The 19321-nt window shown below is 56.8% G+C and overlaps 2 protein-coding genes across 2 annotated transcripts in view; one reads left to right on the plus strand and one right to left on the minus strand.

Annotated features, from left to right (window-relative positions):
• Positions 1-2820, plus strand: part of CAMK1G (calcium/calmodulin dependent protein kinase IG) — a 32579-nt gene extending 29759 nt beyond the window's left edge. The window contains exons 10-13 of the mRNA XM_075529829.1: positions 306-393; positions 683-1107; positions 1670-1796; positions 1942-2820. Of these exons, the coding sequence (XP_075385944.1) occupies positions 306-393; positions 683-1107; positions 1670-1760 (604 nt within the window). The 3' untranslated portion in view covers positions 1761-1796; positions 1942-2820. The remainder of the gene's footprint in view (positions 1-305; positions 394-682; positions 1108-1669; positions 1797-1941) is intronic.
• Positions 2821-3487: 667 nt separating this feature from the next.
• Positions 3488-19321, minus strand: part of LAMB3 (laminin subunit beta 3) — a 39092-nt gene continuing 23258 nt past the window's right edge. The window contains exons 11-23 of the mRNA XM_075529844.1: positions 17934-18089; positions 17280-17476; positions 16846-16957; positions 15264-15642; positions 13738-13898; positions 13437-13657; positions 12933-13130; positions 12475-12619; positions 8976-9183; positions 8415-8556; positions 7847-8023; positions 6775-6928; positions 3488-4311 (exon numbers count right to left, since the gene is read on the minus strand). Coding sequence (XP_075385959.1) covers positions 4175-4311; positions 6775-6928; positions 7847-8023; positions 8415-8556; positions 8976-9183; positions 12475-12619; positions 12933-13130; positions 13437-13657; positions 13738-13898; positions 15264-15642; positions 16846-16957; positions 17280-17476; positions 17934-18089 — 2387 coding nt within the window. The 3' untranslated portion in view covers positions 3488-4174. The remainder of the gene's footprint in view (positions 4312-6774; positions 6929-7846; positions 8024-8414; positions 8557-8975; positions 9184-12474; positions 12620-12932; positions 13131-13436; positions 13658-13737; positions 13899-15263; positions 15643-16845; positions 16958-17279; positions 17477-17933; positions 18090-19321) is intronic.

Consider the following 19321-nt stretch of genomic DNA (forward strand, 5'->3'; position numbering starts at 1 on the left):
AGCAGCTAGGGGTTTCCAACTGCTGACCTTGGGATTAGCAGCCCAAAGGCTGTGGTCCCATGACACCATCAATTGCCAACCCTGCTCTAAAACAAGCCTTCGGTTTTACCAAAGGGTAAGCCCACTATGACCTGCTTAGGGGGACAGAAGCACCCCAGGTTCAAGGCCTTTTATGCAGTGGGCCACTTTGTTCCTGGGGCAATCCACCCAGCTTTAAACCTAGAGCTGTGTGTTCCACCCCTTAGCCAGGCCCCACTTCATTTCCAAAACCACCCCCTAGCCAGTTGTCCCTTCCTGCCCCGCAGGATCGACGGGAACACAGCCCTCCACTGGGACATCTACCCATCAGTCAGCCTGCAAATCCAGAAGAACTTTGCCAAAAGCAAGTGGAGGGTGAGTTGTCCTCTCTGGTGGGAGCAGGCTGTTCGAGGGGGGCCCTGGCGGCTGGGTGGGGGAGGGGCTGGTGCAGGCCCTTCCCCGGGACTTCACCATGGACCAGACTCCAGCAGACCCTGGTGCTCCCTGGGCTGTCTCTAACAAAGGAAGAAAGCATACTAGCTTCAAGGAGCCATGGGGCAACAGGAAAGCTTGAGCCCATAGCCCTGGGAGGATGGGGCGCCATGAGAGAATGGGGCGCCCTGAGAGGATGGGGCAGCAAGCGCTTGGTGCTGTGTTTCCTTAGCAAGCCTTCAATGCAGCGGCTGTGGTGCACCACATGAAGAAGCTGCACATGAACCTGCACAGCCCGGGACCCTGCCCGGAGGTGGAGAACCGGCCACCTGTCGTTCAAGTCTTGGAAGCCTCAAGGCCTAGCTCCCCTGAATTCACCATCACAGAGGCACCTGCCCTGGACCAGAATGTGGCCCTCCCAGCCCTGACCCGGCTACCCTGCCAGCACAGCCCCTGTCCCGCCATGCACGGAGGCAGGTCTCTCAACTGCCTAATCAACGGCTCCCTCCGCATCAGCAGCAGCCTGGTGCCCATGCAGCAGGGACCCCTGGCCATGGGACCCTGTGGCTGCTGTGCCAGCTGCCTGAACCTCGGGACCAGAGGGAAGTCCTCCTACTGCTCGGAGCCCACGCTTTTCAGAAAGGCCAACAAGAAACAGTACGTAGTCCGGTCGATCCGGGAGGGCCAGCCCTGCTCGGCCTGGGTCTCAAACAACAGGGCTGAAAGAAATGAGGAGGGACCCATCCTGCTGGGAAGCCCTTCTATGAGGTGGGGAGAGCACGCGCGTAGGGATCGGGGGCCCCGGGCTCAGCATGGACCCTACCACTCAAGAGCTGTGTGCCATCGGCCAGGCAGAGAATGTCGGGGTCCCTCATCTGCTCCACTGTGAAACGGGTCGGTTGGCCTTCACTGCATGCTTCAGCGAAGGCACAGCAAGTGTACAGGCTATCGGACTGTTCTGAGACTTCTGTGTCTGGGAGGCAGAGGTGGAGAGGGGCTTGTTTGTCTTTCTGGCAGGGCTTTCTACTTTCTGAGCTCATAAAGAGGGGGACTGAGGTCATGTGGCAGGTGCTGAGACCCGCTCCCTCACCCAGAGCCCCCACCCCCAGCTCTGCTTCCTTCTGCAAACCCATTCAAGCCTGCTGCTCTCCTCCCCTCCCCTCCCCTCCTTTCCTCTCCTCCCCTCCCCTTCCTTCCCCTCCTCTCCTCTCCTCTCCAGGCATTTCAAATCCGAGGTCCTGGTGCCAGGGAAAACCAGCGGCAGCTCCCACTGTCGGGCTGGGCAGACTGGGGTCTGCCTCATCATGTGATCCCGGAGCCTCTGCCTGTGTCTCAGCAATTTTCAGGTGCGGGGTCCAGGGACAGGGGGAAGCCGGGCAGGGGAGTGTGAGGAGAACATGGCCATCCTCGGGTCTCAATGATGGGGTCTGGGAGGCGGGAGGGTGGAGAGATAACAGCCCCATCCTCACCTGGGACCCTTTTCCTTTACAGGAGAGACGTTGGCGTCCTCTGCCCTTCCCAGCCTGGCACCTGCCCTGCAGAGGGAGGAGCAGGAAGCAAGCAGAGCAGCCCCTGGCAGGAACATTTTCCGGCCAGAGCAACAGACTGCAGCTGCCCAGGGGCAGACCCTCAGAGGTGTCTCTGGAGTGAGCCCGAGTCTGAGGCCCTGTAGAAGCTGTGGGCAGGAGGAGCCTCAACACGGGCCCCCAGGTCTCCCTGACCAATCTGCTCTGTGCCCCCACCCCCCACGTGATGTGGCTCTGTGCAGTGTGCCTAGATAGCTCTTGCCAGGTCTGTGTCATTTGTCGTGAACAGCTTCATGGGCTGGCCAGGCTGTCACTCCTTCAAGCAAAGCCATACGGGGCACTGTCCCAGCTCCCTGCTCTGTACACACTCACCCTGCCTCTGTGGTCTCATCCCATTATGGGCTCAGTAACCTAGCTACATGCCAGGCCCATCCGCATGCACGCTGGTAGCTCCAGGATCCGCTTGCGGGCTCTCCACTGTCTCATGCCCAACCCAGGACTAGCTCCCCCGCCAACCCACCACTGGGGCGCCAGTTGGTCGGCTCCCTAGTTCACTGTATCAGCTGCACCACAGGCCCCAGTCCAAATGCAACTTCACATCCTCCAAGGTGACCCAGAGAGAAAACCATGCCCAGGAACTGGGTGGCATGACATCCTCGCCCACCTCCCTCCTGCACCCCCAATCTAGGGAACATCAGCTGACTACTTTCCCAGCAGTCATTCTAACCCTGCCTCCGCCCCCATCTCACGCAGAGAAGAGTCTGGCCCATCATCCAGGTTCCTCCCCAGCTTCCTCTCCTGGTCACCCCCTCCAGCTTCATGCTCAGCGCTGCGCTCAATAAAATGGACCTATTTTTCTCTATGAGGCTTCAGTTGGTTCTTTCCAAAGACAGAAGCAGCTCAGGAGCCGGGAGCCCGTGAGGAGTGTTAGGAGGTGAGTGGAGAAGTGGAGGTCAGGTGGAAATCATTGACAATTGAGAGCGTCCAGGGTGCTGTACAGAGTGGAACTGCTCCTTCGGGTTTCTGAGACTGTAATTATTTACGAGAGCAGACAGACAGCCTCATCTTTCTCCCAAAGAGCTACGAGTAGGTTTGACCCACTGACCTGGAGGTTAGCGGCCTGATACTTAGCCCACTGTGCCAACAGGAATCCTTGTGCCTACCCAAATGCCCAAAATTACAAAAAACCAAACTCACTGCCATCGAGTCGATGCTGACTCATAGCAACCCCCATAACTGAAACAATTTATGGGAGTTGAAAGCCCAGTCTTTCTCCTGCAGAGCCACTGGTGGTATCAAACGGCTGACCATGTGGATCACAGCCCAACAAGCAACCACAACACCCCCAGGGTTACCCTGTCTCCATAAAGGGTTAATTTAATTAATATTGGTATGGAAGTGACTATTGGATGATGCCTTACACAAGTCCCTGAGACATAGTAAGCATACATTTTTTAATGACATTTCCACACTCCCCTACCTATCCCTCTCCCCCCCCCCCCGCCCCACCATTCACACACACACAAATGTGGTTAGAACATAGCTTTGGGCTCCCAAGAGACAGAGATTCTGGTCCTGGTACTGGTTCCAAGAAGCTGTGTGGATTTGAGCACGGTTGCTCTGAATCCCTACCCTCGTCTGTAAATGAGGAGCTAGAGCAATGTGCAAAGGTGGAAGATGCTCCTTGGCTGTCCAGGATCAAAGCCACCAGGTCCTAAGTCCAGGTGATGGGGACAGAGACCAGAGCAGAGGGGGAGGCGGCCTGTGTTTCACATGCCAGGCCTTGAACCCACACAGAGGGGCCACCCAGGAACTCGGATGGAGGCAGAAGCAGCAGACAAAGACTTAATCAAGACAGAAACCATTTTCCCCTTCTTGAGCCTCTAAATCTCCTTCCAAAGACTTTCGTTGGACTTGTGGCTCAGTTTGTGTGTTGGTCCAAGATTCAATGTCAAAGAAAGAAGAGGGGAGGTGCGGTGGGAACTCCATGTTGCAACAGCACAGGCCTGCCTCCACAGCTGCCCCTCCCTGGAGATGCCCCTTCCACTCAGGCTCAGCCACAGCCCAAGGAGGACACAGGCTGGGCTTCAGGCTGAAGACAAAGCTGCAAGATGGAGCTGGAAAGCATTCCAACCAGATCTGCTCTCCAAAGACAAAGTTGGGGGGGAATCTGTGGGTCAGAGACTGGGAACAGAGCTTCACTTGCAGGTGGCGTAGTAGAGCATGCGCCCGTGGATGTGGTCTCGGATCTTCTCCACGTACTTCTCCAGCCCAGACAGGTCTGCAGAGCGAAGCCTGATGGCCTGGCTCCCCTGCAGAAGGTCTGACTCCATGTCTGCGAACAGATGGAACAGCAGCTTAGGAGGGGGAGTTGATGAGACAGCCGATGACTCCCCAAGCCTTTCTTCTCCTCGAACGAAGCATTATGTTCAGGAGAAATTATCTCCAGGGCAGGCTGGCCTGTCAGCTAATGATTAGGATGCTATACAAAATGTTTTCTCCACACCCCCAAATGACCCTTAGAAAAATCCAGTAGAAACTAGACCCCGAAGCCCTGCCCTTGGTCCCTTTGCTCCTCCACTGCTCTGGGCTCTCTCAGACTGAGGCCACTGGTAGCCAAGGGTAAGCCAGGCAGCTCCCCTCCCCACCAGTTCTCCCAACTGGTCACATGGCAAAAGAACTGGCCAGGGTCCAGAATTCCTCCCTGCTTCTTTGCCTTAAGATGCCACTCCATATCAATCCAGTCTTCCCGAACCACCCAGTTATTCCTGGACCTGAAAGAATCCAAAGTGGCCTAGTCTACCTGCTCCTCCTGTCCCTCAAGGGAAGGTGTCCGTCCCCTCTTGAGCACCCACGAGAGCTGGTCAACATGTCAGCCTGGACTACTCAGGAGTGGGGAGGGGACAGACCCACTAGCTCACGAAGCTCCAACTTCAGCCAGCTCTAGTGATGTGACCCCTCATCTTGCCTCTACCCAAATGTCTGCTCTCGGGAGGAGCAAGAATCTATAGGTCCCATTTCCCACCTGGCAGCCCTCCACAAGCCTGCAGCCCATCTTCTCTGGATTCCGTAGCTCTCCTGCCTTCATTTAGGCTCCTCCCTCACCCGGGCCCCTGCTGTAAGCAGGCCTGTCATGCCTTCAGAAGACACAGTGGCCACCACATGAACCACCACTCATCCACCCAGGGAAAAGTCTGTCAGCACAAGGTAAAGGGGTTATGCCTGGGCTAACAGTCAAGCTGTGGACACACATATGAGCTTATTGAAGAACAACACAAGTGTCACAGCCAATGAGTCAATGCTGACTCATAGTGGCCCCTTGTGGGTTTCAAGGCTGTCACTGTGTATGGGAGTTCAAATCCCAGTCTTTCTGCCTCAGCGTAGCTGCAGGGTGCAGCCCAAAGTCTAACCACTACATCATCAGGGCCTCTAGGCAGGCAAAATATTGAAACGTTTCCATTTCTGGCGCTGGGTTCGGGTGAGGAACACCTGAGACCTGCGCGCTGTTTCCCGCTGATGAAGCGTGGGCAACAGCATTCGCCGCTGACACGCTACCCTTCCCCTGAGCCGCATGCACTTGGGTGCTCTCATCAGACAAGGCCAGTGTGAGAGTGAAACTTTTCTTATTTGATTGCCTCCTGCTTGTTTGGGGACAACCTGCTAGACTTTGGGGACTGTCCTAGAGCCCGAGGTCTGTTTGCTGGTGCAACAACACGGCATCCATAAACTTGATAAGCTCATTGTTCGTCATCGTCGTCGTGTACAAGGTAGATAGCCAAGGCCAGTGTGGTCGGCCACAGCCTCACATCTGCTCAATCTGTCATCCCGCTCTTCTCCCGGCGTCTACCCAGGTACCCAAAGAGGCTCTGTCAACAGTGTAGATGCAATTCACACACTCTGTGCCAGCCACCGAGCACACCGACCAGACCCCATCGTCACATCATAGAGATGGGACCCTGATTCTTGGAAGTCCCGATTTCCCTTTCCACCTGAATCTCAGCTCCCTCTTTTCAATACAGGATTCCAGGGCCTTCAATGGGTCCCCCAGCACACCCTGATTTGGTTCTCCTTCCTCATCTCCGCCCCGGAGCCAGTCCTGCAGATGCAGCTGCTGGTCTCCCGGCCAGGCTCCTTCTCACAAACCCTGCTCTCCACTGGTCCCACCCCCACCCTCAGAAGAAGCCACTTTTCCAAGGAGCTCCCCAAGTGTCTCCTTTCGCTCTCAGCCCCTCCCAGGCCTGCGCTTCCTTCCTCCAGCCAGACCTTTTCTCGGCATTGCCTTCCCAGAACACTCCTTCTCCTTGGAAATGATTTCTCCTCTGAAGCCCTGGAACTCTTAGTTGTCAGGCCCCTACGTTGTTCAGCGAAATACAATTGTGTCCATCTTTCAGGCGATGGGGGAAATGACCCTATTTTGGTTTCAAGCTTGAAGGTTGGACCATGTCTTGGGCTGGGATCATCTCTGCCTTCCACACAACCACTCAGTGGCCCTTGTATTCATTCCCTCCTCTCCCCTCCCGTCAACATACCCTCACTGACATCAAGTCATTTCTGACTCAGTGTTCCTACACACAGGGAAGAACTTCCCCTGTGGGTTCCCAGACTGCAACTTTTTACAGAAATAGAAAGCCTCATCTTCCTCCCGAGGAGCCGCTGGTGGCTTTGAACTGCTGACCTCATGGTTAACAACCCAACACATAACCATGACACCAGTGAATCCTGACAAGTCTTTCTCCCTTCGCACTGATGATTCACAGGAGTTGACTTCTGAAGCTCTGGACAGGGACCATCCCCTCACCTTTCATCTTGACCATCATCTCCATGGTCTCCCCAAACAGTTCTTCTGCTTCTGTCTTGACTTTCAGAATCCGGCTGCCCTGCTCCCCGAATGCAGAGCTCTGTCCCAACCGGTGTTTCAACTCAGCATACTTCTGCTTTACTCTCTCAAACCCCTGGAAAAGGTAGAGAGGTCTCGGTGTCGTCATCATCAGCATCACCCACTTGACATCCCCTAGAGCAACACACACTGACAGGGGGCTCCCGCTGCAACACCCCAGTGGACTCTTGGAGTGTGCAAACAGGTCAGTGGCCTGTAGCTAACCCCAAAATTAGAGGCTCAAGCACACCTAGAAAAGGCTGCCGAAAGCCAACCATTGAAAGCCCTATGGCGTATGACTCTCTGCTCACCTGAGAGGCGTCAGGGCCAATTTGATGGCAACTGGCTATTACACCCCAATAGGCTTGCTCTGCCTCTCACACCGCGAGGCCACAGATGAAGGCTGAAACATCTCTAGTTCCCTTCCTCCCATCCCCTGCTCCTACCACTTTACCCACGTCCCTTCCAGCCCCGTGCCAGGCACATACTCTCCGTGGCAGCGAGACCATGACACGAGTCTACAAGGACCAGGGGAAAGCAAATGGCCTACTGAAGGCCTGAAGCACGTTTTGAATGAATCTTCTTGCTGGACTAATTCTGACAGCGATGGGATCCTGATTAGGCTAGGTCAATAGCGTCTGTTTCCACCGTGGAGCCAAGACAGGGCCCTGCACAGTGAGACGGGCTCTGGACTAGATGTCTAGACTAGCTGCTAGCTGCTAGCTTAGCTTTGGGGCTCTGGACAAGTCCTCACCTAACCTGTACAAGGAGACCTGACCCGGGTCGTCTGCAGCAGCCTGGCCATCCTTCCAAAGCAGCCCAGGGTGTGTGTGTGTTGGGGACGGGGGGGGGGGGGGCAGATCCAGATGCTGGATAGGGTTTGGGCTATTCCTAAAGTCCCTTCTCATTCTTTTCCCGTTGCCGTTGGGTGCATAAAGTCCCCTGACTCACATGCTAGCTCTGGCAGTGCCCTGCCCTCCACCCTGCCCTGTACCTCCTGAGTGCTCAGCGCCTCATTGTTGGCACCCTCAGCAAGCTGCTGGGCCTCTGCCACCTGGGCTCGCTGGTTCCCAGCCTGGCGACGGAGCTTCTCCATCTGTGCCCAGAAGCCACTCAGCTGTGTTGTCATGGCCGTCACCAGCTTCCCGGTTGGCCCCACGACCTGCTTGACCTACGGAGAGAGCCAGTGGGGTTCAGAGCTGCAGTAAAGTGGTCTTATGACACACCATTCCCTTTAACTTATACAGCAAAACTCTCTGCACCCTGGAAATCCCAGGTGGCCCAACTGCCGGTCCTCTGGCGGCCCCATGGACTTCCAGACCTCTTCCTCAGCTGACCCCTCCCCTCTGGGACTCAGAGTCCACCTGTAACTTCTGCATCTTGGCCATGAGACCAGAGAGCCAAAGGCTCAGAAGTCAAGCTCATCCCCAGTCCTCCTGCTCAGTGTCCTTCTGAGTCTCTCTCTGGGATCTTCCATGTCCCGGGCCTGTGTCCAGCTGTCCAGTCCCCAGAGATGGGGCGGGGAAGGCAGGGCAACAGGGAAGGAAGCCACGGAGCCTCACCTCGTCAACCCTCTCCTGGATCAGCCGAAGCGAGCGGCTGGTGCCCTGCATGGTGTCCTGAGCTTCCTGCAGCGCCACGGAGCCCTGCTGCAGGTTCTCCACCACGTCCTCCACCTTGCCTTCCACCGCATGGGCCCGGGTCCTGGGCAGAGGGGAGTGAAGGGGGAAACAGAGGCAGCAGGAGAGAGCAAGTCAGCGTGTGACTCTCCTCAGCAGCCAATCCGAGAGCAGACTCTTCCAGCCCAGACAAAGGACAAGGAGCACATGACTGTGCTAACAGTTGCTTTTACATCCTAGGACCCCTCTCAAGGAGACACCATGAATGCAGGTGTTATACCGAAGACCCCCCTCCTACGACATCATTTCCAGTAGGGATGGCAGGCCCATCCCAAGTCAATTTTCAACTAGACCCTGGTCATCATTTAACAAGCTCCTCCTGACCCCTAGCCCACTACACCCTCTGTTCTGCACAAGTTCTCCTTCTACTCCCAGCCACGGGGCTGGGGCACAAACAGTCAGCCCGAGTCTGAGCAGGGGAGAAGCTGGGAGCCTGGGCTTTACCTGGCTTGCTCAGCCTCAGCCTGCAGCTTGCGGGCCCGCTCCACATCCTGCTGCGTCTGGGACAGCACCAGGTTCACGTTGGGGAGCCTGGCTGCGATGGCCTGGATCTCATTCATCTTCTGCAGGACCGTAGCGGAGTCTGTAGGCAGCCACAGGGCCAGCACCGCCTCGCTGACCTCCTGGATGGTGGCCGCATCGATGTCGGGGCCTAGAAGATAGTCGTCAGTCAGGTTTGGCAAGCCCACCCCATCTCTCCAAAGATCTAAGGTGAGGATCACCCAAGAAGGAGGCACACAGTGGCCCTTTGGGTCTGGGACCCCAACGAGGTGCCACTTCCTCCTGACCAGTCCCAACTCCCGTGCAATGGGATGTCGGGGAATGTGGCTGGCATGTGACTGCTGGGAAGAGGATGTGGGCACAGCTGTGGCAGCTCAGTGTCTGGAGCCACAGGAAGCCGCGGGCTGGGGAGAGGCAGGGGTGCCAGACAGCTGGGACCAAACAATGCTGCAACACACACATAATCAGCCCGAGATTAGGGAGCGCAGCCAGGAACTGGAGCTGTGTCCCTGGAAATAAGCCCCCCATCCACACACCCCCTCCTTGGCCCAGAGCACTCCATTTTGTAAAGGCAGACAAAAATGACCAGGTCTTGGCTCAAATGTCCCCTCCCTGGCCAGCCAAGCTAGACGTCCAACTCTCCGTGCTACCTCGCGACTCATCACCCTCCCTCCCTGGGGTGTCTCTACTCCTCGGCATTTGTCCCCCAACCCAGGCCCATGCTCAGCTCATAGATCTGAGTTCTCGTCTGTCCTCAAACGGCAAGTTCCACGAGGGCAGGGCTCTGTTTGGTCCTCAGCACCCAGCACAGTTCCTGGCACTGGGAGGCACTCAGTATGCGGGGGCTTCCAAAAGCTCATGGGAACACGGGAAACCAACGGTAATGGAGTTTCCCACAGAGAAGGAACAGTTGAAAGGGCTCTCAATTCAGACCTGCTCGCACTGGACTACGAATCGGCATGGTCAGCAGTTTGAAACCACCAGCTGCTCCTCGGGAGAAAGATGGAGCTCTCTGCTCCAGTGAACAATTACAGTCTTGCAAACCCACAGGGTTGGCATCCACTCAGTGGCAGTGAGTTTAGTTTTGAGGGATTTCCCCCCTAATCCAGCACCCTGCAGCAAGTCTGAACTCAGTTTCCTGATCTGGGAAATAGAAATAACCACCTTCCCCCTGAAGGGTTGAAATAAAAGAATCTGGTAGCAAGGATACGTAGAGGTCAAATCTATGTCCCCAGGAGGCACCCTCCCTTAGTGTAGATCTAGGATGCAGGGCCTGGGCTCAACGAGGTGAGTGGGACACACATGACCTTGGACAAGTCCCAGGGCTTCCTTGCACCTACCCTGCATTCTCTGTGGCCTGCCATCAGCCTGCCTGGCGTGAAGGCACTGCAGTAGTAGCAAGAGGAGCTACTGTTGGTATACCAAGCCTTCGGCTCACTTTCACTGGGCTCCGGGCCAAGCAAATTCCCTGGCAAAGACCCAGAGTCTAAGAATACCAGCTCACATTCCTAAGGCACTTTTAATTTTTCAAGCACATTTTACATCAGTTATTTGATCCCCAGAATCAACTTGTGAGTTTCCAACAGGGAAAGAGAGGTCAATATGTAAAGCACCTGGCCCAGAGCCACACGGTTTCTCCTGGGTCCTGGGCCAGGCATCTCTCCATGACACTGACACGGCCCTGTCTCACTCTGATGGCAAGTGGGGCCCAACCGAACCAAACCGACTCAGTGCCGCCCGACAGGGCAGGGTAGAACCGTGCCTTAGGGTTTCAGAGACTAAATCTTTCCAGGGGCAGAAGGCTTCTCTTTCTCCCACGGTGGGTTTGAACTGCTGACTTTCCTTTCTGTTAGCAACCCAATGCTTAACCCAAAGTGCCACCGCTCTGCTCCCAGGGCAGCAAGAGAAGCTTCGTTGATTCGTTCCGTGAGTTTCTGCCTCAAAGAGACTCTGCAGGGCAGTGCAGAGCAGACCTCCTGGGTTTCCCAGACCGAATTTTTGCAGGAGCAGAAAGATTCATCTTCCTCCTGCAGAGCAGCTGGTGGGTTCGAACTGCTGACCTTGCAGTTAGCAGCCCCGTGTGCCGCTAGGACTCCTTCTCCAACAAAGGCCAGGTGCCTTTGTTTCCTCTGCATCTAGCACTATACTAGGTGCTGGCAATACGGTGATAAGCTAGACACACCATGATCCCTGCTCTCTCAGAGTTTGCGAGCTAGAAGTGAGACAAACAACATGCTAATAGATAAATGACTTCAATAATCACAGCCCAAGGCTTGCTACTGGGTCATAGCAGCCCCACGTAACAAAGTGGAACTGCTCATAGCTTTTTTTTACTGTAATCTTTTACGGAATCGGACCTCCAGGTCTTTCTCTCATGGAAGCACTGGGTGGCTTGGAGCAAGCTCCTAATTGTTCACCATACCAGAGTGAGCAATGCCATCCAAGTCAGACACTGTTCCTTTTTGTTCAAGTCGAAGTATGCATATGGGGGTGCTGTGGGGTTGCTATGACAACACTCAGGCTCCAGTTATTAAACTCGTTTATCTACTACGGTGTCATGTTTCTCTCTACTAGACTGCAAACTCCAAGAGGGCAGGTATCGTTGTCTTGTTTCCCACTATACATCCAGCACCTAGCATAATGCCAGAACCTGAAAGGGCACTTGTACATACATACATACGTGTATATATACATATATATTCATATATAAAAAAATTTTTCCTCTTGATTTCTTTCTTGGCCCGTTCATTGGCTGTTTAACAAGGTATTCCTAGACGTCCACATACACGGGGTTTTCAGAAAGTTCATGGAATTTAAGAATCATGAACTTTTCCCAAGAATTTTTGAAGACCCTCCCCTCTCCTATTTGTGGGATTCCTGGTTTTCCTTCTGCCATTAATTTCTACTATGATGGTTCCTTCGCGGTCAGAGGGGCCCTCTGCAGAACTCTTTGAGAAGGGATGGAGAGGGAGATGGCATTTCACTGAAGACCTCGCGGGCAGGCAGCAGTAGCCTTGGGGAGAGCTTTCTAGACAGAGAAACCGCCGGTTAACATCCCCGAGGCAGGTGGGAACTTGGCATGTTGGAGAATCAAAAGAGGGAAGGTGGGGAGGAGCCCAAAGTCCCTGCCAGGAGGTGGGCAGAGGCCAGACCACGCAGGACGAGACAAAAAGTGGGACCCCAGCCCAACGGTGAGGGTGAAGTCGCGGGAGGAATGTAAGTAGGAAATGTGTGCGGGACAAAGCTGACTCGGGCTATTAGGCCGAGGTAAGGGGCAGGAACAGGACGGGAGCTGGGGAGGCTCCTCAGAAGTCCACAGCGGTGGTCCCAACAAGGACAGAATCAGGGGACATGTAAAGAGGAAGAGCAGAGAGCGGGACGTGGGATTGAGGGGCAGGCCAGGAGCAAGCGCCAGGGAGGTCAGGGCAGAGGTCAGGCTCACCTGTAAGGAAGTCTCGGACCTGCTGGATGAGGAGCCGGATTCGACTGATGCCCTCCTGCATCTGGGAGCGGCTGGTGCTCACCTGGGTCTCCAGGCGCTGAGCATCTGTTCGGATCTGCAAGGCAGCTTCCTCGGCCGCCCTGATCTGAGGACAGGCACTTGGGTCAGGAACAGAGCCTCTCAGGAGCACCCGCAGATCCCGCGGGCCACCACGGGCTACCCCGGGGCCAGCCTAGGCTGCGTCATGACTAACCCGGCTTGACCATGCAAAAAATGGCATGGGCGCCACATCCAAAGCCCAGCACAGTCTCTCTCCCTGGCTGAGGGGTTAAAGTCAGTCAGCTCACATCTCTAGACTTCAGTCCCCCAGGTGTAAAACGGGAACTCAATCGTGCCCTGGTGGGGCCTGCTCTCTCCGCCTCCTCCTGAGAGTGCCCACCCTTCCTTGCCACACTCACCATCTGGCGGGTCTGCTGAAGCTGGGCATTGAAACCCCGGAGGCGCTCGGCCACCTGCCCTGCCGCCCGGAAGGCCCCGCCGGCTTTGTGCAGGGCCCCTCTGCAGAGGGAGCCACAGTCGGTGCCATTGTTTCGGGGACACAGCTCCCCAGGACATGTTCCCGGGGTGCAGGCCAGCTGCCTAGAACCCCCACAAAGCTGTGGAGAGATGGGGGTGTCTACAAGGCCACTCCAAGGCTCCTCAACAGCCACTCCCATCCCACACCCCGAAAACACATTGCCAGGAAATTCCACGTCCACCCAGCACCGGCACTGTGTTTCCTTAGCAACCGCTGAGTACATCCTAAGGGCACAAGGGTGGGGATGGGTAGGGGTGTTGGGGGGGGGGGGGATTCTCCCTGGGATGGGCTCTGCCCTCATAGGAAGTGTGTGGCCCCAGTTGGCATGTGGCAGGCTGGGAATCTGCAGCGAGGAGGGGCTTGATGCCATGAGTCGAGAGCCCACCTTGTTGGCAGTGGGAGTCAGGTCAGGAAAGGAGGCCATCTCCAGCCTCAGGGCTGCAAGCTGGGGGCTGCTGGCACCTCCTCCTCCGGCCACCTGCCTCTCCAGGCGCTCCACCTCTCTCCGGCTGTCCTTGAGCTGGAGCAGCAGGCGGGAGCTGTCAGACACCTGCTGGGCAGCCTGGGATGACCGCTGGTGGGCATCGGTCAGCATGCGGAAGGCCCCTGTCAGAAGAAGGGAAGGGGGGTGAGCCTGTGGAAGAGAGAAGTGGCCACTCCGCGGGCGGGCTCAGCGGCCTGCTCACCCGAAGGATCAGCGCTGCTGATCTTTTCAAACTGCTCCCTCTTGCTCTGGTACATAACGAGAAGCTGATGGAAGCTTCGGCCCAGGCTCTCCAGGTCCCCTGGGAGAGACAGGATCTCCCCCTCCTGGGGCGGGTCCAGCTGCAGGCCCTGGAGGGTCCTCCTGAGACAGAGAGGAGAGAGGCTTTCAGTAAAGCACCGAGGAGACTTGCCTCCCCCCACCCCCACCCTGGACCCCGCAAGCTCCCCGTGGAGTCTGGAAGCCAGAGCTCTGCAGCTACAGCAAAGGCAACAGAAGGGCCAGCCTACGGGCTGCAGAAGCCTATCCTGGCCAAGGGCCTGGACAGCCACGCACTCCCCGGGAAGCCCGTCCTCAGGGGAGCCTCCATGCACCTTTCTCCTTCCTCAACTTTTGTCTTCTCTCTCTCTCTCTCTCTCTCTCTCTCTCTCTCTCTCTCTCTCTCTCTCTCTCTCTCTCTCTCTCTCTCTCCAGGGCTGCTCTCCCTGCCCCTGGCCACCAGGGCCCATGCCAGGACCCCACCATCCTTGGTTCTCTCCTGGCAGAGCTGCCACCTCCTGCTGAGCTCCAGACCCCAGAAAAGCTGCCTACCCATCGGCTCCACCTGAAGGTGGAGGTTCGAGAATGGAAGGCCTTGGGGTGGGCTCTTGGTGGATCCTTGCAGCCAAGCCTGCAGCCACTGAGATGTCAGGGCTCCTCGCCTAGCAGACCACCAAGAGCCCACCCCAAGGACTTCCATTCTCGAACCTCCGGGCCTTACTCAGGCCGGGGATGCCCCTCCATGCCAGCTTGTCCAGACCACCGGGGCATGTGGAATGACCACTGGACTTTTGAAACTTCCATCAGATAGCACCTCCCTTCATGACTGTCCCCAATGAAATATTATGATGCTATGGTTACTTTGCACAGACCGCGCCTCACCTCCAAGGGCAAAAGTTAGGTCGGATTCATTTAATATCCCCAGCCTGTAGCACACTGCAAACTCATAATAGGTGGTGGGGAATTTGATTTTGTTTGGTTTGGTTTTTTTAATGTAGAGTGAATGAACTCCAAGACTTGCTTGAGCCTCAGCCAGCGCCTCCAAAAAGCAGCTCCTGCACCCCATCCCTCTCCTTTATCACTCTTCTCAGGCTGCCAGTCACACGCCTGGACAGCTCTGTGCGCCCTCAGCCAGCCAGGGCTGCTGAAGCAAACTAATTATAGAACCTTCCAGAACCAGCTCTCAGGCGAAGGCTCCTCTGCTGGTGGGACGATGGGGTGTGTGGGTGGGAACCTTTCATTCCAGAGCCGAACGGAAGCTATTTTTAGAGGCCCTGCCTCTCTGATGCCCTCATCCAGAGTGACTAACGCAGAGAACACAGGGTCTGGGCTCTCTGTCTGCGTCCGAATCCCAGCTCCACCCATCCATGGCCAGGAGGCTCTGCCACGTCACCTCCCTGTGCCGAGCAGGGCTGTGTGTGTTCGAAGGACCAGGGTACCCCTGACGCAAGCCCGGGGCACGGGGATTACCTGAGGGCGAAGATGGTGTTGGCCACCTGGGCCACCTCCTGCTCTGTGGCCGAGGCGCTGTTGAGGACTGCTTGGATCTGCTCCATCTTGCTCCTGGCAGTCAGGAGGCGGGAGGCCAGGTCGCGGTCGCCCAGCCCCGGCCCAGGCTGCAGGCTGGCCGTGGCATTGTGGAGACCACCGAGGCGCCGGGCCTGCTCCCGGATGTCCGCGTCGTAGGTCTGGAAGCACGGGTGGCAGGCCACACACACGGGGTAGCGATCGCAGTAGCCTCGCTCGCACTGGTCGCAGCGGGGCCCCGTCAAGCCAGGGCGGCAGAGGCAGCGGCCTGAGATCTTGTCACAGCCCCGGCCCTCGGTTCCCCGGAAGTCACAGTCACACGCTGGGGTCAGGAAGAAGCAATAGTCAGGGGTTGGGGGCCAGGTAGGCAGAGGACCCAGGTGCATGCCTTAGAATAAGGGATGGTTGAGGCCCACATAACAGCCGCGCTTCACAACAATGTGAGCAGGGTGAGCAAACACTGGTTGTGTGGGCTGACCACAGAGCCCTGGTGGCGTAGTGGACTACACATTGGGCTGCTAACTACAAGGTTGGTGGTTCAAAGCTACCAACTGTTCTGAGGGAGAGGATGAGGCTTTTTGTTCTGGTAAGGACCGGACTCAACCACAGTGAGTTTGGCTTGAGGTTGGTGGCCCAGGCATCCACTGGCCGGAAGACGGCAGCCAGGGAGACTCTGCATCCCTTCTACTCTGTCATGCGCGGGCTCACCACGCGTCAGAATCAACTTGACAGCAACAGGTTTGGCTTGGTTTGCTTTGCGTATGAATGTTCCAAGACACACATGTGAACTTACTGGCCCATCATCACCACTCCAGGAGTGACAAAGGAGTTGCAATGGAATGGGGAGCCCGCCCACATGTATGCGAGTAGAACGAACTGGCTTTGTGGCGGCTGCTGTTTCATAAGTCTGCCACCAGGCCCCTCAGGTTGCTAGGTAGCAGCCTGGTTCCTGACCCATTTGCAGCCAGCAGGAAGTCCCTCTCAGAGTTAGCAACGCCTTTCTTCCCCGAGGCACAGAGTGGTCAAGTACAGCACGTCCCATTGTATTCAGAAGAGGAAACCCATGCCTGACAAGGAGGAGCAGTGGGCCCCGTGCCACTGACGGAGGCCATGGTGGTGGCAGAGCAAAGCCACCTGCTGCATCAGCCTGCCGCTGCTCAAGTCGCCAAGTCTGTCCCGCCTGTGAGGCAGGAAGAAGAGCCCTCTCTTCCCCGACGCTGCCCTGGAAATGGTTATGGAAAACACTCCTCCTCGGGCACATTGGAGAAAAGCAGCCGACTGCTGTGGGGTGGCTTGCCCCGGGGACTGGGGTGGGCACAGACTGGCTGGGCAGGGGTGGCAGTCATGGGGACGGCTGCACGCTGGGTTATGGTTGGTCCACATGTCACATGCTACCACACCTATGCCTACCTACGTACCTACCTAGCTACGGTTAAACGGGCACCTCCTACCCAGCATGTGTGCATGTGCGCATCTGCCTGCACACCACCCCCTCACCCACACACCCCACTCCGTGAGCACGCACCTCGGCATCCAGTGGCCACATCTCCATAGGTCTGGTCGGGGCACTGGCGGATGGCTGCGGTGTTACAGGTCAGGCCCCCGAACCCATCCCGACACGGGCACTGTCCTGTGAACTGAGGAGGTGGGGGTGTACTGGGAGGGTCCACCCTCATGGGCTCTGCCTGCCTGTTTTGGGGGGCTGGGCAGCAAACAGAACCCAATGACCTGTGGAGCTGGTGTGCTACCCACTCCTTATAAGCGCCCACTCAGGGGCAAGCCTGACGTGACAGCCCAGAGCGAGCCTGGCAGGAGGCACGGCAGGGACGGCTTTGCCCAAACCAAGAGAGCCACGGGAGAAGGGGACTCTGAGTGGTCTCTCCAGAGACTGTGGCCCTGACCGGAAAGTTTGAGAGGGACAAGATAGAGAGAGCCAGCAGGCCCCCCACTCCTTTTTACCTGGTTACACTGGAGGCTGAGCGAGTTGTGCGGGTCACAGGCACAGGCCTCACAGCCCCGGCCACTGGCCAACTTCCAGTGGTTGGGAGCGCACTGGTCACACTTGGGGCCCACCACGTTGGGCAGACACAGGCAGCGTCCCGTCTCTTCATCACAGGGCATGTCCCGGGAGCACCCCAAGAGGTTACAGTCACAACCTGCAGGAGGGATGACTGCTGAGGAGGGCTCCCCACCCAGAAAAACTCACCCCCAGAGGACAGACAGACGTCCAGGGAGTGGAGCCATAGCCTGGGCAAAGAACTTGGCAAGCTCGATTCCTCCAGGTAACGTGGCTGACCCACAGGGCACCGCTTCCCCACCAGCCTCGGTGACCTACCCGCCTGGCCACTGGGCAGCCTGCCCCTGCCACCCTTCTGTGATTCAGTCCATCTCCCCAACCGAGCCCATGCCGCCACCTGCTGGCGGCCAGTGGAATAGCACCCAGTGTTGGCGAGAAGGGGAGACTGGGACTCTCCCCACTGCGCACCCTGAGCTGGGATTTCTTCTGCAGAGAGCCCAGTGAGCAGAGCGAGTCACAGATTCCCCGGCCTGTAGGCATCCCGCCCTGCCCCGTGCAGACCCTGACCCCGACTCCACCCCCGGACCCCCACTCACGGTGGCAGCCCTGCGGGTTGCTGTAGGTGAGTCCCGTGAAGCCCGGTTTGCACAGGTCACAGCGCTCTCCCTGCACGTGCTCCTTACACGCGCACTGCCCACTCACTGGGTCGCAGGGAGCTCCTGGCAAGGCCCCATCGGGGTCACACTCGCAGGCTGGGGTAGGAGCATGGCATCACATCACGGGAGGGACAAAGAAGACACGTGCAGGTCAGGGCTTGACAGTAGGAGCCAGAATGCCTGGGTTTAAAAATCCTTCTTCCACCACTAACTGGCCATTTCCTTTAGTCTGACTTTTACCCCTGCGGTCCTCAGTGTCTTTGTCTGAAGGAATAACAATGGAGCTCATGATAATCATAATCATACAGGCACCATAGGTTTCTGATGAGGAATAAACGGTGAAGTGTACAGACCTCAGGACAGTGCCCGACACGTGTCAAGGACTAACCACATGTTTGCGGAGGTCCTTTTACTGATGACTGCCATGTGCCAAGCATGGAGCCAGGTGCTATCACATGCTCCATCATCTGATCTATTGGATCACCCGGAAAGTTGGATATCGAGATTGAAAACTACTGAGGCGCAAAAATCTTCAAGAGCTTCCCTCAGGGACGTAGTAGAAGCAGGAGTCAAGAGTGCCTCCGTCTTTCCACTGACAAGTGGTGTCCGCAGAAAGTGGCTCCGGCCTCCACTCCTCACACTCAAAGATCTCGTTTATGTTTTACAAAACCTAGGATCCCTTTATGCAGAAAATCTTTCCTGATGAAACCTGCCCCGACCAGATTGCTCCGCCTCAGTGTGCTTTCTCCTGCAGGAACTCGCCGGCACTGGGGACATGCTAACCCACTCCTGCGTGCTCCCCGAGAAGACTATCACATGTTCCTTCAACAAACGTTCCTTAAGCGTCCAGCCTCTGCCAGCCAGTCCCCGCACTAGGGCCTGGAGCTCTCAGACATCATCCCTGCCATCCAGGAACTCTCCCCACTGTGGGGAAAACAAAATAAACACCAACCCTCATTCACGTGGCAAAGACAGTACCATAGACGGATAACGTGAACTGGATGGACGCATCGGAGTTGGCCGGTAAGTGTCATGGGAAGGGGGAGGGGTGGAGATTTTACGCTCCGAGGCAGTCACATGTGCAAATGCCCCCCACCCCCACACACAGACACAAAGTATGCAACCATGTGGCATGTCCAGGAAAGAGGGAGCTAGCCCAGGCAACAGAGGGAATCCCTTGAAGGAGCGCCTACGGGAGGCTGGAGGACACCTGCTGGGACCCAACCACGCAAGACCCTGTATGCCAAGCAAAGAGTGTGCAGTTCACCCCTGGTTGGAAGTGAGACCCTCTGCGGCTTGTGACCCAGGCACAGCCCTCAGATTTGTGT

Source organism: Tenrec ecaudatus, chromosome 1 (genome assembly GCF_050624435.1).
Source record: "Tenrec ecaudatus isolate mTenEca1 chromosome 1, mTenEca1.hap1, whole genome shotgun sequence".
Taxonomy (NCBI): Eukaryota; Metazoa; Chordata; class Mammalia; order Afrosoricida; family Tenrecidae; genus Tenrec; species Tenrec ecaudatus.